At 33.9% G+C, this 15,703-nt stretch overlaps 2 protein-coding genes across 3 annotated transcripts in view; one reads left to right on the top strand and one right to left on the bottom strand.

Annotated features, from left to right (window-relative positions):
• Positions 1-4,530, top strand: part of LOC144854893 (galactose-1-phosphate uridylyltransferase-like) — a 10,104-nt gene extending 5,574 nt beyond the window's left edge. For both annotated transcript variants that reach the window (XM_078712907.1, XM_078712906.1), the window contains exons 5-9: positions 422-608; positions 1,331-1,453; positions 2,024-2,240; positions 2,644-2,798; positions 4,110-4,530. In XM_078712907.1, coding sequence (XP_078569033.1) covers positions 422-608; positions 1,331-1,453; positions 2,024-2,240; positions 2,644-2,798; positions 4,110-4,178 — 751 coding nt within the window. In that variant the 3' untranslated portion in view covers positions 4,179-4,530. The remainder of the gene's footprint in view (positions 1-421; positions 609-1,330; positions 1,454-2,023; positions 2,241-2,643; positions 2,799-4,109) is intronic.
• A 696-nt stretch (positions 4,531-5,226) lies between these two features.
• On the bottom strand, positions 5,227-14,760 carry LOC144854896 (ubiquitin-conjugating enzyme E2 R1-like). The gene is made up of 5 exons (XM_078712911.1): positions 14,410-14,760; positions 12,277-12,363; positions 9,642-9,739; positions 9,061-9,195; positions 5,227-8,304 (listed from the first exon to the last, which is right to left on the bottom strand). Exons 1-5 carry the CDS (start codon positions 14,581-14,583, stop codon positions 8,073-8,075), a joined length of 726 nt encoding a protein of 241 aa, XP_078569037.1. The 5' UTR covers positions 14,584-14,760; the 3' UTR covers positions 5,227-8,072.
• Positions 14,761-15,703: the final 943 nt, after the last annotated feature.

Below are 15,703 nucleotides of genomic sequence, written 5' to 3' on the forward strand. Positions count from 1 at the left end.
GACAATTAATGCAGCAACTATACAACGTCAGGCTAGGTATATAGCTAGCGTATGATGTTCGTACGTTACCGATGTTTACCGGCTAGGCCTACAAAACTAAGCCTAGCTAGGCTAGGCCTATGACCGTCCACGAGAGGTCGATCGCCGCGAGCTACTTAGGTAGTGCATTGTTTCTCACTTTTTATCATAATTTACCATAAAACGTACATTTAAGACAAGGAATGACATGGTTTAATGTTTTTAAAGTGATATATATGTATTATTTTCCAAAAAACGTCCAAAATTGCAGGGAAGGGGTCTTTAATAATGAAATGATAAACCATTGTTACATACTGTACTGCCATTTTACAGTTTTAGAAGCAAATTAATTAAATTCCTGTAGGGTTGTCTTGTAAATGTAAATCTCTTCTTTTTTTTCTAGTCAAGTAATGTGTTTTCATCCCTGGTCTGACATCACTCTTCCATTGATGTCTCTAGAGGAAATAAAAACTGTGATTGACAAGTGGGCGGAGCTTATTATTGATCTAGGGTCTCAATTTCGATGGGTGCAAGTTTTTGAAAATAAAGGTGCTGTAATGGGTTGTTCCAATCCACATCCGCATTGCCAGGTGAGTGTTTGCAGTCTGCTGCAGTAGCAGAGCTTATCAAAGTCAAGTGGTCAAGTAGTAAGACAGTGGGACTGCAAACTATAGCTATAAAATCACGACAGCTTCAAGAGTCTTCTCGGCTATTGTTCTGCTGGTACAGTAGAACAGGTCTTCTAAGATAAGGAGGTCTCATCTGTATCATGTGTACCTAACTCTGTCCATCTTTCGAAAAGAGTAGATGGTTACACGGGTGATCTGGTTCATTTCAGCACATGTCATTAAATGGTTGGCAGACAGTCTGGTCAGTGACTAAAAAATGCCTTTATGATCACACAAAACCAAATAGAGCTTCTTCTCTGCTATCCATTTCCCATCATTTTTAATTAAGTAGATATTGATTGTGGAGCATGAAGATACAGAATATGACAGTGCAGTACTATGTATGTAAAGTTGCATTTTAATCTTATCAAATGATTTCCAAACTTGTTTGTTGCATTTTCGTATACAGTGAACTCTCACAATACCGGACACCGTTGGGCTGGCCAAATATGTCTGGTTTTCTGAAAAGTCTGGTATTCAGAATATGTTTTTAATGCTAAAAATGAATTTGGGAATTTGAAAAAAAAGTCTGGTATTAGGAAGTTTCTGGTTTCAGAGAGTCCGGTATTCAAAGAGTTGTCTAATGCAACATGATATAAATGTGTAATTTAATATTAAATGATGTAATGTAATATTTGTTGTAGGTGTGGGCTAGCAACTTCATGCCAAATGAACCAAGAGTGAAAGACCAGCTTCAACGTGAATACTACATAAAAGAGAAAGTACCAATGCTTGTTGAATATCTCAAAGTAGAACTTGAAAAAAGGGTAAGATAACTTTTGACTTAAAAGTTGAAAATTAAGAAATACCAAGTAGTAGGAATATAAACTGTCACAAGTCAAAAGCTGGATTTTTAAAAAAATGAAGAATCAAATTTTTGGTCCCAAATTTGTCTTTACTATTCAAAAGGCACTCTGAAAACAACCTTTTCTGGAAACAAAATGTCATCGTTATTGTATTCTTGAACTGCGACCATGTGATTTCCTGTGAAGGATGGAATAAAGTTTATCTGTATCTGTCTGGAAAAGTTGATTCAGTAATAAATAATGTATGTGCCACTCATATTATGGTATGGAGAAATACCACATTATGCTATTGGGGAGTCCTCATTTTGCATTCTTCTAGTTAAGCTTGGTTCCCACTAGGACGCAACGCAATAATCAAAGAGCAACGTGATTTGATCAATCACGATGCGATGGATCATCATCGAACTGTCGCTTGTTATTGGTAAACTCTCTTGCGTTACGTTCTAGTAAGAACCAAGCTTTAACTGCCTAGTTTATTTCTATGGATAATTTTTAATCTGTAGAATATTTTTTCTCAACAAATTTCGATAGGAAAGGATAGTAGTAGAGAATGACAAATGGGTAGCTCTTGTGCCATGGTGGGCAGCTTGGCCTTACGAGACCATGCTGTTGCCAAAAAGACATGTATTACGTCTGCCAGATCTTACTGAAGATGAACGCAAAGCCTTAGCAGACATTATGAAAAGATTATTGACCAAATATGATAACCTGTTTGAAACATCGTTTCCATATTCAATGGGTTGGCATGGTAAGGAAATGTAGGGAATAACCTATAACTCACAGTCCATGAATTGTGCACAGGTGCTCTTGTATCTGTGTGCGGCTGACAAACATTAAAACTGTCCATAACAATTAAGGCCTGAGATGACCAGAACATGGAGGGATTCCCCTACGTTACAAAAGATGCACATAAATGGGTGAACTTTCATCAGAACATGTTTCACCACCAGAAATATCAAAGAACAGAGCCTTAAATCTCAGTGCCGTAGCCACAAGTGGTGAGGTGGTCACAAAAGAGGAAACAATTCTCTGTCCAGGCCACGCAGTTGTCAAATGATTCAGTTAAAGAGTGGTCAGGTTAAAACCTTACCAACCGTACTGGTAGCTACGGCCCTGAATCTGTACACTGATTTGATGTTCTTTTTCCCTAGGTGCACCAACAGGGGACAGTGCCAAAGACGATAACAGCCATTGGCAGTTACATGCTCTGTACCTTCCACCTTTGCTGAGGTCAGCAACTGTTAAGAAGTTCATGGTTGGCTATGAGATGTTGGCTCAGCCTCAGCGAGATCTCACAGCAGAACAGGTAAGCATTAAACAGGAAATAACAAATTGTAGATTATTTTTACCATCCAGTGAGAGGAATAGTGGAAATCTGTCTTACAGTACAGCATACTGGTTAGAATACATTTTCCAACCTCCCCACCCTTCAAATTCTGAGTAGAAGTTGCAAGTAAAATTACTTTTCCTCAATATAAGATGGACGTATCTAAACACTGGGCAACCCCACTAAAGATTCATCCTTCCTTCTGATCTACAAACAATTTAGGAAAAAGAGCCTTCCCAGGCGATTTACCAGGTTTAACTTCTTCTCTTGTTTAACAATCTAGCTTTTAACTAAAGTGAAAAAAGACATCTAATACCATTTTCACATCTGCAAATTGTAACAACTTGTAACAACTGGCAACCAGGTTTGCATACTAGTGTGAAGACAATTTTCAGGAGTATTTTTCTTCCGAGATTTCACAGGAGACCCGTTTAAAATCTCGGGAGAAAAACTCACAGACGAGAGGCCTGTTCTTTTCTTCCGAGATGTCCCGAGTTTGTACTGCGCAAGTGTGTTGCCCTGAAATTTAAAGCCCCCTTCCCTACGTTTTTTAGATCTAATTAAAGATCACAAACTATATTTAATGTAAAAATAATACTATATGGTCCTATTGCGATAACTTTTTTCGTCTTTAAACGGTTAAAAATGTGAAAAATAAGTCGATTCTAATAATTATAGCGGCCCGCTATAAATCCCAAAATGCATTGCGCGCGGATTGATATTTTTGTTTTTCACCTGTAATTCGCCCACTTTTCGATCGATCGTGAGGCCAAAACAAATGGAAGACTCCTAACTTTTCAGCGAAAATACCGGGTTTTCCCCAATTTGTATCAACGGAGTCTGGCAAAAATAAAAAGACAATTAATGCAGCAACTATACAACGTCAGGCTAGGTATATAGCTAGCGTACGATGTTCGTACGTTACCGATGTTTACCAGCTAGGCCTACAAAACTAAGCCTAGCTAGGCTAGGCCTAAGACCGTCCACGAGAGGTCGATCGCCGCGAGCTACTTAGGTAGTGCATTGTTTCTCACTTTTTATCATAATTTACCATAAAACGTACATTTAAGACAAGGAATGACATGGTTTAATGTTTTTAAAGTGATATATATGTATTATTTTCCACAAAACGTCCAAAATTGCAGGGAAGGGGTCTTTAACTAATTAAATAGCACACCACCTATGCAATGACAATACTTTCTCCCGAAATTTCAAGTTGTAACAATTTACGCAGATGTGAAAAGGGTATAAAACAACTTAATTTTTCCTAAAATAATTTTTTGTTTTCAGGCGGCTGAGAAGCTACGTAACCTACCTGATGTCCACTACAAAGTGCAGTCACAAGAAAACAACTCATGACTCTAAACATAGCTTCAGTATTTGCCATTAAAGTCTATTTTAGCATAACAAAACATTCCTTTTAAAAGACCATTATTGATTATATTTAAAGAAACGTTCGCATATTATTAAAAGCAAGTTTCAATTGATCATTTATATTTAGCTATTGATACAATTTTATATATTATGTGATAGATTTTTATAAACTGAATAATGAATAGATTTATTTATATAGCACATATAAATGCGATATATTATTTCCATACTACGTAAATCAATGATAAATTAAATGTTCTTATACAAAATTATTTTATAAATTTAGCCTATACTTAGATGATGATGAGATGCAAATTAAATTGTCTGAAATCATTTACTTCATGTCTCATATTGTATTTATATTTTCTGGTATCCAGTCATATGAAGAAAATACTATTGTATACAATCAGCTCTCAAGCTCTGTCTCAAATGCGATGTGCCCATATATGGACATGATGATGTCATATCTTCTGAGTCTCTTCTCTCACACTCTGTCCGCCCTTCTACACAGTTTTATGGAAGTTGCTCATTCCTCTGTGCCTCAGTTGCTCTTTGGAAAGACTTACCACCACCATTTATCAAGCACCCACCATCGTTACATTCAAACAATTATTAAAAACTCATCTATTTAAGTTATCTTTTGACTAATGTCTTTCTGTATATTTTTGTTTTAATGTAAAGCGCATTGCGGTTATTAGCATAATGCGCTCTATCAAGCCTGATTTATTATTATTATTATCACTAGCATATTTGGGCATATCACTACCATATTTGGGCACATCACACCTTTTTTGGTCAAACTAGTTTGATAGTGTAGACATAGCCTTAACAGTGGACTCTCTGAAAACTGAAAACTCTCTCAAAACCAGACTTTTCTTGATGTCAAAATGGTCCATTTTTACCATTAAAAAGACATTCCGAATACCAGACTTTCCCGAAAAAAAACAGACATATTAGGCCATTCCAAAGGTATCCAGTATTGCGAAAGTTAACTGTATTTTACACTAAAAAAAAACCAACTGAACACATACTATACAATATAGGACATTACTTTAATATCCTTAACACATTTAACAATAAGAAAACAATTGATGGCATCCCTTAACAGACAATCATTCATTTTAGTAGGTATGAAATGCAATGAATAATTTTCTATTATACTACAGTTTATCTTTAGATAGACTTAGTCTGGGTAAATAAAGAGAGCAAAGTATAAATTCACCCATGACAGGTTTTGAACCAGGCAAGATAAATGAATAAGATACTGGTATGCATACTCAAATATTAAAAACAACAATGTCATTGTGTTTGTGATTATTTATGATACCCAATCGCAATACAATGTCATGCACTTTATGAGTATGCATTATTACATACATGCTGAAACAACCCTAGAGAAGGCCAAATAATACACTTTTACAATACCCCCCCCCCCCTCCACCCTTCTTTCCCCTCTCTCCTTCATCCATCCTCTTATCATAATACCATGTTTTTTCTGCCATCTCCTTAAACATCTTCTCCCATCAATGTTTTAATAATTGTTTCTCATAATATACAATCCCATGAATGTAGAGCAATACTAATCAAATTCCATTTGTCATTTTCAATTTGTTGAAGACCAGCATCATAATGTTGCTGTTGTAATGGTATATTCAATTTCTTTATGTATTCAGGGGTGGAAACAGAATAGTGGCTGACAAGATTCTTAACCTGGTTATCAATAACTGTCTTGCACTAACCAGGTCATTATTAAGTATAAAGTAGACACTACAGATAAACAATAACTTATTACTGGACATACACTTGGATTTTTGTATAGGTGACCATGTTTAGCTACATTTTAGGACTAAACAATTGGAGAGAAACCCTTGTATTATCGTTCTAGCGAGTTGATTAACTTTTTGTGATATAAATTGATCAGTTTTAACTGTTTCAGATATAAAATATTAGTTATCTGTCACATAGTACTTTAAATAACCAGAATTTGAGAAAACTACTTTTATTAGTTACTTGATTTTAACTTGCTAGTAATCTAGTCTACTGGTTTATACCATTTAAAATACTCGGGAATTTGAGATGACAAGAGGTTAACTTTTAGTTACTAAATATAACCATACTTATGAAATTGACTTAGTAATTGATGATTACAGTTTTGCTGGTTATTTTATGATACCTAACTGTTGACCGTTAACCTAGTCACATACAGTATTAAAGATTACAGGTTTCTGGTTAGATACCTGTTAACTGGATGTTAACTTAGTCTAAGTTTAAGATTACAGGTTTTCTGGTTACCTTAGTTGTATTACCAGGTAAAATGATGTTTGCACACATTAGTTAAACTATGCTTGTGATGTGACCATTAACAATTTCTTTATGCGGCATTCACATTATAATAACAGATTCATTGTACAGTAATTACAATTAATTGAGTTGTTGAATACAGTGGAGATATTAAAAATATGTAGAAATGAAAACATATCAGTTATCAAATAAAAAAACAGATTATTGTGATACAGTATTGTAAACAAAAATTATTTGAAATCATTTTAAAATAAATAAATTGATATCATCAGTAATAACTTTTTGAAATCTTGCCCACTATGTCCAGAAGAGCTCATATGGAGAATAACAAACAATTTCAAACAAAGTGACCTATATTAGAATTACAGTTGTCAGTGTAGGAGAGTTGATTAGTAAAGAAAATCAGTCTGTTAATAACAAATTATTTGGGCACGCAGCTTTATAATGTTAAAAAGGTTATCATTTATGCAAATACCGACAACTTTACAAAACTTATTATTAAATTAATATACTAATCCAACAAACATCATAATAAACATGACTTGACCATAGTAGAAATGGGCAACATGGCATATCCTATCTATCTACAATACGTGTCTGGGTCTAGGCTCAGAATCTCACTCCTGTCAACACAAAGTGTCACTATGCCCTGCTGCCAATGCAAAAACCACTCTAAGTTGCATCTATGAAATATCTTCCGTGTAATATGAAGAATTTAAATAATGCCAAACATTGAATATACTTATATCAGCCCGAGTGATCTTGCTCTCCATTTTTAAACATTGCTGATAGGTCATTATACCGAAAATACTTTTTTTTTTTAATCGGCGACAACTTTCTAGTAACAATCTTGTTTTACATTTTTTCAACTCTGCTGATTGGTTAATAACCAAATGATGATGATTGGTTAATAACCAAATGATGATGATGTTTCAACTCTGCCGATTGGCTAATAGCAAAATTATGTTTCAACTTTGCTGACTAGTCAATAGCTAAAAAAGCATTTTGAGTCAAGTTTGCGCATGATGTTATCGGTGCTATTTCAATGGAGACATTTTAGAAATGACAGACATGGTGTATAGTGAAACACAGACTTAAAAAATACTTAACAGAACTATTTTACAATTACATCAAAATAAAAAAAAAAGAATAACAAAATTAAACGTCAGGGCTTCACTTTTTGATTAACATTTTTATAGTAACGAGGGAAAAAACTGACCCAAAATTGCGTTTAAATAAAATAAAAACGTTGTACTCAAATTCCAAATGAAATATTACCTACAACTACCCAAAATCTAAACATTTATTCTCCTTATATGGAATGGCCACAATCGCATCAGGAGATTTTTTTTCATGTTTTTTTTTATTTATTTATTTATTCACCTTTGACAGACGTTGAACACATCCAACGATTTGTACTGTACACAAAAGATGACATGATTTAAAGGTTGTTAGAGTTTTAAACACAACATGTTTCTAGAGACAGCCATGCCTCTTGTGTTTATAAATATGTTCATATTTGCACAAATGTCTTTACAGCAAATAGTCGAAACATGATCTATTTTTATACGGATAATATCACGATTCCCCGTTGCCCGAGTCATCCTCGTCATCATAGTACACCTCGTCTTCCTCGTCCTCTTCCTCCTCGTCGTCCTCTAGGTCATACTCGTCGTAGTATATGTCAGCAAAGTCCATTGAGCTGTGTGATTGAGGTTGTACCTTTGGTTTAATGCAGTACTCTTGTAAAGTGGTTGGAACTTTGACGCCATCTTTCTTTGCATCTTCACGACTTGAATTCACTTGTTTTCTGCAACGATTGTAATAACAAAAACATTATTAACAAATGCAATCAGAGATTACATACCTCCTCTAAGGGCTGACCTCCAAAGTTAAAAATCTGTCAATTTCTATTGTTGAAAATACCAAACTGTGTAGGCCAAACAGAGGGTTGTCTAGTGTATAGTATAATATATAATATATTGCTATATAAATATTATGTAGAATTGTCAGTTGGTGACCATAAAACCGCAATTTGGCCATTATTCCACAAGTGGTCTAAAATTTGGATACTGGTCCGGATTGCCTCCAAAATTTAATTCATCATTTGTAGCTATACCTTTCAGGGGTTTGAATTTGGTAAAGATCTGCCTAAAATTAGTTTAAAAAAATGTGTCCAGAATTGGGATCCTGGTCTGGATTGCTTCCAAAATTGAATGGAATCATCCATGACCACATACAGTATCTATCTGTTATATGTGGTTTAAATTTTGTAAATAACCAACTAACAAACAAATACTGAAGGCAAAAATATAACCTCCTTGGAAGCGGTAATTGGTAACTTATTGCACAATGTAAAACAATGTACTTTTTCACCAAAGTACATTTTCACACACCACCATTTTTGCAACCATCAGTCTACATAGAATGGCTCTATTGATCAATGTTTTGAAAATAACAGGTTTTATGCATTGTCATAAATGTGCGGTTCATTTTCCTCTGACTTGCTGAATAAGCTTGTGGTGAATATAACATCACATGTGCTGTTAATTTTATTTTGACTTACTCAATAATCTTGCGATATTTGTCATCTTTTCCTTTTGTCTCTTTCCATTTTCGATACATCACTGAGGCATCGACGTTTGCGGGTGAAAATGTGTTTGGTTCGTTCAGTAACGAGATAACGCTTAGCAGAATCGTTCTACAGGAAGCATAATTTGATTTATAAAAGAAGTTTTAAAACAACCAAAGACCATGATAAAATAATACATTTTGTTTTCTGTATTTACCATACTGACTTAGGCATAAGCCCACCCTGGGATATAATTATAAGTCCACTCATTGACTAAGACCAGAGGGCGAGGTCTTTTGGTATTTGGCTCACCTACCAAACTTTGCTGTATTTTGTGTTAGATAGAGTTTAGAAATATAGATTGTTTCATTCTTGTTTATAGGGTAAAATATTTTACTAAATCAAGGACTTGTTTTCCAGTGTATTGAACATAGACCTTGTCATTCAGAGTTTTTCATTGTTTCTTCTTATCTAAACATTAAACTTGTGAAGGTTGGTCTATTGTTGTAGTCGTGGTAAAATTAAATTTGCTAATTCTAAAACATTTTTTTCATAGGGAAGAAAAAATTAGTTACCTGACACTTTGTGTTGGGTTCCACCTTTCTGAAGGTAATTCACCGCTCTGTGGGTCATCCACAGGAGGATGAAGAATTGATATACACACATCACCAGTCTAAAAACAAAAGTTAATGAAATAAAAAACATCTTACCCTAATTTACAAAACAAAGGTTAATTAAATAAAAACATGTTTAAAATGAATATACAAGGATGGCCGATCTACCAACAACAGTAGTATAATTTATCGGTATTTTACTGATTTTATCAACTGTTCTTTTTAACTAGACATAAGAAACAGGTTACTCTAAATGTCTGACAGCTGGAAGACTGTGGGTGTAATTATGTTTACTAATTCTTCTCCATCCCACAATCTTGGGTCGTAGTTCAGTGAACAATTTCTGCCTATTATAATTCTTCTAGCTCAACTAGATCTTAGTTATTGCTCAAAAATCATACAGTAACTATCTAAAACAGATAGCAGGATATTACAGGCCACAGATGTAACTATTCCAACAAGATTTCTCTTAGACAGAGATCTAAGCCTTTACAGTAGCTTAGTCATGTCCCGTACCAATGGTGATCACCTTTATTATGATCATTAATTAAGGTAAGGGTGTGTGGCACAACGTGTGTTGGACATTGGACTACTGATCGTGAGATCACGTTTCGAATCCAACTCTGCCGCATTGCTTGTATCCTTAGGCAAGATACTTTACTTACGTTTGCCTCTCTCCACTCAGGTGTATAAATGGGTACCCAGTTAGATCAAGACACAACTTTGCGCTGATTACTATACTAGCTGCATTATGGGAGCATGTTTCCATACATGTTTGATGCAAAAATGACTGGGATAATAATGTTTCACAACATTAGGCGCTATATAAATCCAGGATATTATTATACTGTATTATTAACAAAATCCTGTCAATTTGCTTATTCCGACAAAATTTTAAAAGCAAATTATGCAGAAAAAAAATATTGCATTATTAATAAACTCTGTAACCATGGGCATATTGTTGATCATGTACTAATAAACAAAAAATAGCCTTCAAATAAAATTATGGCAATATCTAAAATACACTTTTGAACTGTGCAGCGTGAAAGAAGGCTTCTCTCATCTATTGTTAAAGTCTTGCCTAGCATTATCAATTGTTCACAGATGGTGACATTCACTCAATGATAAAGTTTATTTCTAGAAATCTACATCACTTAAGGATAAAACATATAAACATGTATGTAGTTTGATGCATATGCTAAAGCTCTTGACAAAAAGTATGATGTGCCCAAATATGGTAGTGATATGACATCATTATGTCCATATATGGGCACATCACATTTTTTTTGTCACATTACTGTAAGTTTGATTGAGCTTAATACAGTTACAGTAATATGAATTTAATATACTTTTTTTTACCCATTTGTATACCTGGGTGGAAAGAGGCAGACGTACAGTAAGTAAAGTGCCTCGACTAAGGATACAGTATAAGCAATGCGACAAGCGTTGGATTCGAACCCACGATCAGTAGTCCAACAACACTCATTATGCCCTTAAATTTACATAAATCATAGAGTACTATACTGTAGGTTGGACAGGTTGTTGCAGTTTTTTTATTTTATTGTATATTGACTATGCAATGTTTAAATCAATCGAATGTATGATAATTAAACTGTCAGAATTCTATCATCAGTATTATAGGGTAAAATGAATCAACAATTGATCATGCAAGGAAATACAATACACAGTACACAAAGATCAATATCTGTGGGTCAAAGTTTATTTTTTCCCAACATGCATTATTAGCTCACTACAGCAATACAGTAACTACATGACTAAGCTTTATAAAGCTCTGTCTACTGTACACTATCAATAAATATCTATAAATGTGATGTGCCCATATATGGACATGATGATGTTATATCACTACCATCTTTGGGCACATCACTACCATCTTTGGGCACATCCCACTTTTTTGTCAAACTAGTTTGATAGTGTAGACAGAGCTTAAGTCTAATTATTGACAACAATTTGTGATTTGGATACCAAGGACAATAGACTATGACTAAGATTTGTATCAATTGAATTATATTATTATTCATTGTACTATGTGTGTGGATTAGAGTTGTTACATAAGCATGGAAGTAGTTTCTAACCCATCCCATCCTATTTTTCCCTTCAAATCTAAAGTTTATTAAGCCTTCTCTCCCAAACTGATGTTCCAACCTCCAAATTAATTTCGGGAGGTTTACATATTGTAATGGATTTTAATGGATTTTAAAACACTTGAAGTTAAACCTATTTGACATGTTTAATCCGTGAAAGATATGTGAACATTGATGATAATAGGCGAAGAGGCTCCCGGGAGGGTTAGAATGTATGAAAGTCTACTTTAAGGCCAATATACACAGGCGAGCGGTAACGGTAATAAAAAATATAGAATCTATGTTATTCGGTATGACCCTTTACACACAATGCAGAGAGGACTGGTGGTTTCTGCTCAGGATAGTACAGATTCTATGTGGGACAAGATATGTGGTTTTCTGCTTACCGTTACTACTCGTCTATGCAAATTGACCTTTACTGAAGGATCATTCCAGTAAGTATTGTTAAATATATTTTTGTACAGTAGTTAGTACATCGCTGGATAGCTTACCTCATATATGTTAGGGTGCCACATTTTTGTAAGAAATTTAAAGGTTGGAGGGTAGTACGGATAACCTGGAGGAAATGCCATCATTGCCTGCAAGATAAAAGCAACATTATTATTATTGAGCATAAAAACTGGAATTCAAGAGTAAAATATAAATAATAAATACTGCTCAATAGCTTTGCATCCAAAATTGGATCTGGCCTGTCTTTACAGTAGCGAATTACATAATAGAAAAGGTGTGTTTTAAACAAATTAATGAATGTCTTTATATTCAGGCAATGAAATGTTCTATTTTCACCTAAATGAAATTATTTGCACCATTGCACTTATAAACATTCATTCATTATATAATAATTTATAATAACATGTATAATATTATTGTATATACAGTAGCAGCATCCAAACTAAGGATTAATTTATCATGGTCAGCTATACTGTATACTGTATGGTATACATACTGGGGTCACAGCCACACCCACAATATCATATCGATCTCAAGCTACACTACATTTGATGAGGAGACTAAATAGCATCCATAAATAGTGACACATCTTATCTTTGGTTATTGATTATCTGTTCAGAACAAAATTACCAAACCATCTACACGAATCAATTTTGCTTTTGCCTCGCAAGCTGACAAGTACTAGTAGTGTAGTAGTACAAACAGTATAATTGCAAAATCATCTTTTGAGAATTCTCAGATATAAATTTAATTGAAATATCAAAATAAATAGAAGATTAACATATAACTACCAATTTTGACCTTGTATGTATTCTTGTGATTTCATTTCGGTTTAATTGTATTTAAATTTAATTGAAATATCACTTTCAAACTAATAAAAAAACACTTGATTACAGTACTGTTCTTTAATTGTACTATTAAAAATGTATACAGTAGACAATTTTGTTGTTTAAAAATGATTTACTACTGCACTAGTGCAATTACTGGAGAGCACAAAATGATGTACATAGAGTAATTGCTAAACTGCGCAGACCACTTAATATTGATTTTATCACAACTTATAACATAACAAAAGACAATTTATGAAAACAAATGGTAATGAAATTGTTTGGATTTTTTTTGTTTGGGTGAAAAACCTCTTTTTTTGGAATATTATACAGATTTCACAGACTGCAAATCACAAAAAGCAGTAATACTCGCAATTGGGTTCCTCGATGAATAAAATGAAATTGTTAATTCTACCATAAAAATAATTTTCATGCGAGAGACACGGTAATAATTACTGTAACTGGAGTTTGGCTCCTACCAGCATGCAATGCAGTGTATGGTACTGTATTTGCAACGCAAATGTATTGACAACTTAAAACTTATGACTGGACAAATCAATGTCATGTTGCATTAATTTACTTTGCATTGGAAGCCATGTTTAAATAAACAAATTTTATTTCTTGATGAAAAATCATAATTATTCGTTATTTATTTATGAGGCCTGATGGTACCATTTTCATTTATTTCTGAACCCCATTGAAGCACACCAGGTTTTCGAGGACTGGAGCCTGAGACAAAGGCCAGAGACTCAATCTCCTCAATGCATGATCATCGTTAGCACGTTCAGAAACCATGAATCCTTGTATGTGGTTCATTGGAGCAATTCGTCGGACCTAATTCATTGGATTGGGTGTGATTCATTGGGATTGGGTGTGGTTCATTGGGGTTGGGTGTGTTCGATGGGATTCCATAATTGCATCGGATTAAAAAAGGTGTATTTTTAAAAAGAATCTACTAAGTAATTTTCAATAAGAATATTTCACCACCTTTGATGGAAGTTATGATTGTACACTGTCCAATGAATTTAATAATGAAATAATATTAATAATTGTTGCAATTTAAAAATCAAACAATGAAATGATTACCACACAAGCAAAATATACCAAAAACATTCAATCATAAATCAGGCCTCTCGATTTAAGTGACTTTCATGTAAATTCCTACACGACGAGTCTTCATACTAAAATGCGAAAATAAAACACAAACTAAACAAAACAAAAGCACGATGAATCATCAAACATTAGATTAGATCCAACAGATTATTGTACTTTAATAACAAAAAGGTTAGCCCATTCAACCACATATATATTCGTTCTCATCGTTTGGTTGTTAGCTTTCAACTTTACCTTGAAATAGCCACCCTCGTAGAGTGTTTCTGGGGGCCCAAAGATGACCACATTCCATATAAAAAGGTTGCTCTCATCGGCTAATTTCACGTTGAAACCTTCCACTGGTTCCTCTTGCAGTTTCCTGTACTCGAGGCTTAGCGCTCGTAAAGCGCTAGCGCTTGTCGTCGCCATCAATGGACGTTAAAACAAGTCCTAAAAACAATAATAGTAAGGTGGTTTTCGTCTTTACTTAAAAATTGAATAAAACTGGAACTTGAAAATATAAAACGATTCAATTTATGACAGGTTTCTACTAACTCTCCTCGTCGCTCTCCACCAGTTCGTCCAGTTCACTGTGTTTTTGTTTGACGCAAGATGGCGATTACTGTATTGTACAGTGACGTCACAACACGGAATTGAGAGTTCGCGACACTGATGACGAACTCAACGCGCATCGCATCAACAAAAAACAAAGGAACATGATTTTTCCTTTTTTAAATATAACAATATAGTAATCGTATATGTTACTGCCAGCTCAATATGTTTGAATAATTATACATTTTCTACAATTTTTCCTTTTTTAATCTGAGTCAGCAAGTCTCTCTACCATGTGAAATATGACTCGACTGGGTCAAAAGACAAAAGATGAGGCATGTCTTTGTTCTGAGCGCTTTTGTCTATTTAATTGGTTTTATTTACTTTTATCATTAGTTTTACTAAAAAACACGGGTTGCAAGAATTTAATACACAAAACATTAACCCTGTAATTTATTTACCTAATATCATGAATATTTACAAAACATGCATGTTTTTCACTTTAGTATGAACATGGTATGACTTGCATGTATCCTTTAAAAAAGCCCCATATTTTTATTCTGGTTTATCAGATTATATAAAACATCATTCGTTGACATTTTTAATGTTCTTTCGCATAAGATAACGTTCGTAAAGCTTTGAGTAAAATATTGTTATTAAAACATCATTGAAAACAAGTTTTCTGGCATGAGCTTTAAAATCAAAATCGCTTCTGATATCGACATATTTTAGAAGTCCGCCCTCTATGTTATTAAGATTTACTTAAAGTAACTATAAAGAAAAGAATATAGGCTACTCGGTGTTTTTCCTACTTCAAACTAATTCACATTTTATTTCATCGAAGTAAAATAAAAATATATTATAAATGCAAAGATGAGGATCCTGTAGAAACCGGAACATAAAAACGGGTCATTCAAGATGTATTATTTTGCCTCCCAAAAACATGAAAAAAAGATCGGACTAATAATTGACCGACTTTGAATAGGTTATTTTGTAA

This window comes from Antedon bifida, chromosome 10 (genome assembly GCF_963402885.1).
Source record: "Antedon bifida chromosome 10, ecAntBifi1.1, whole genome shotgun sequence".
Classification (NCBI taxonomy): Eukaryota; Metazoa; Echinodermata; class Crinoidea; order Comatulida; family Antedonidae; genus Antedon; species Antedon bifida.

What these genes read in the sequence shown, in the direction of transcription:
- LOC144854896 (XM_078712911.1), bottom strand. Translation starts at nt 14,583, where the DNA reads ATGGCGACGACAAGCGCTAGCGCTTTACGAGCGCTAAGCCTCGAGTAC. An exon ending in GGCACCCTAACATATATGAG is followed by an intron (nt 9,740 to 12,276) that starts GTAAGCTATCCA and finishes TTTTGTTTTTAG; the next exon opens with ACTGGTGATGTGTGTATATC. An exon ending in AAATATCGCAAGATTATTGA is followed by an intron (nt 8,305 to 9,060) that starts GTAAGTCAAAAT and finishes CAATCGTTGCAG; the next exon opens with AAAACAAGTGAATTCAAGTC.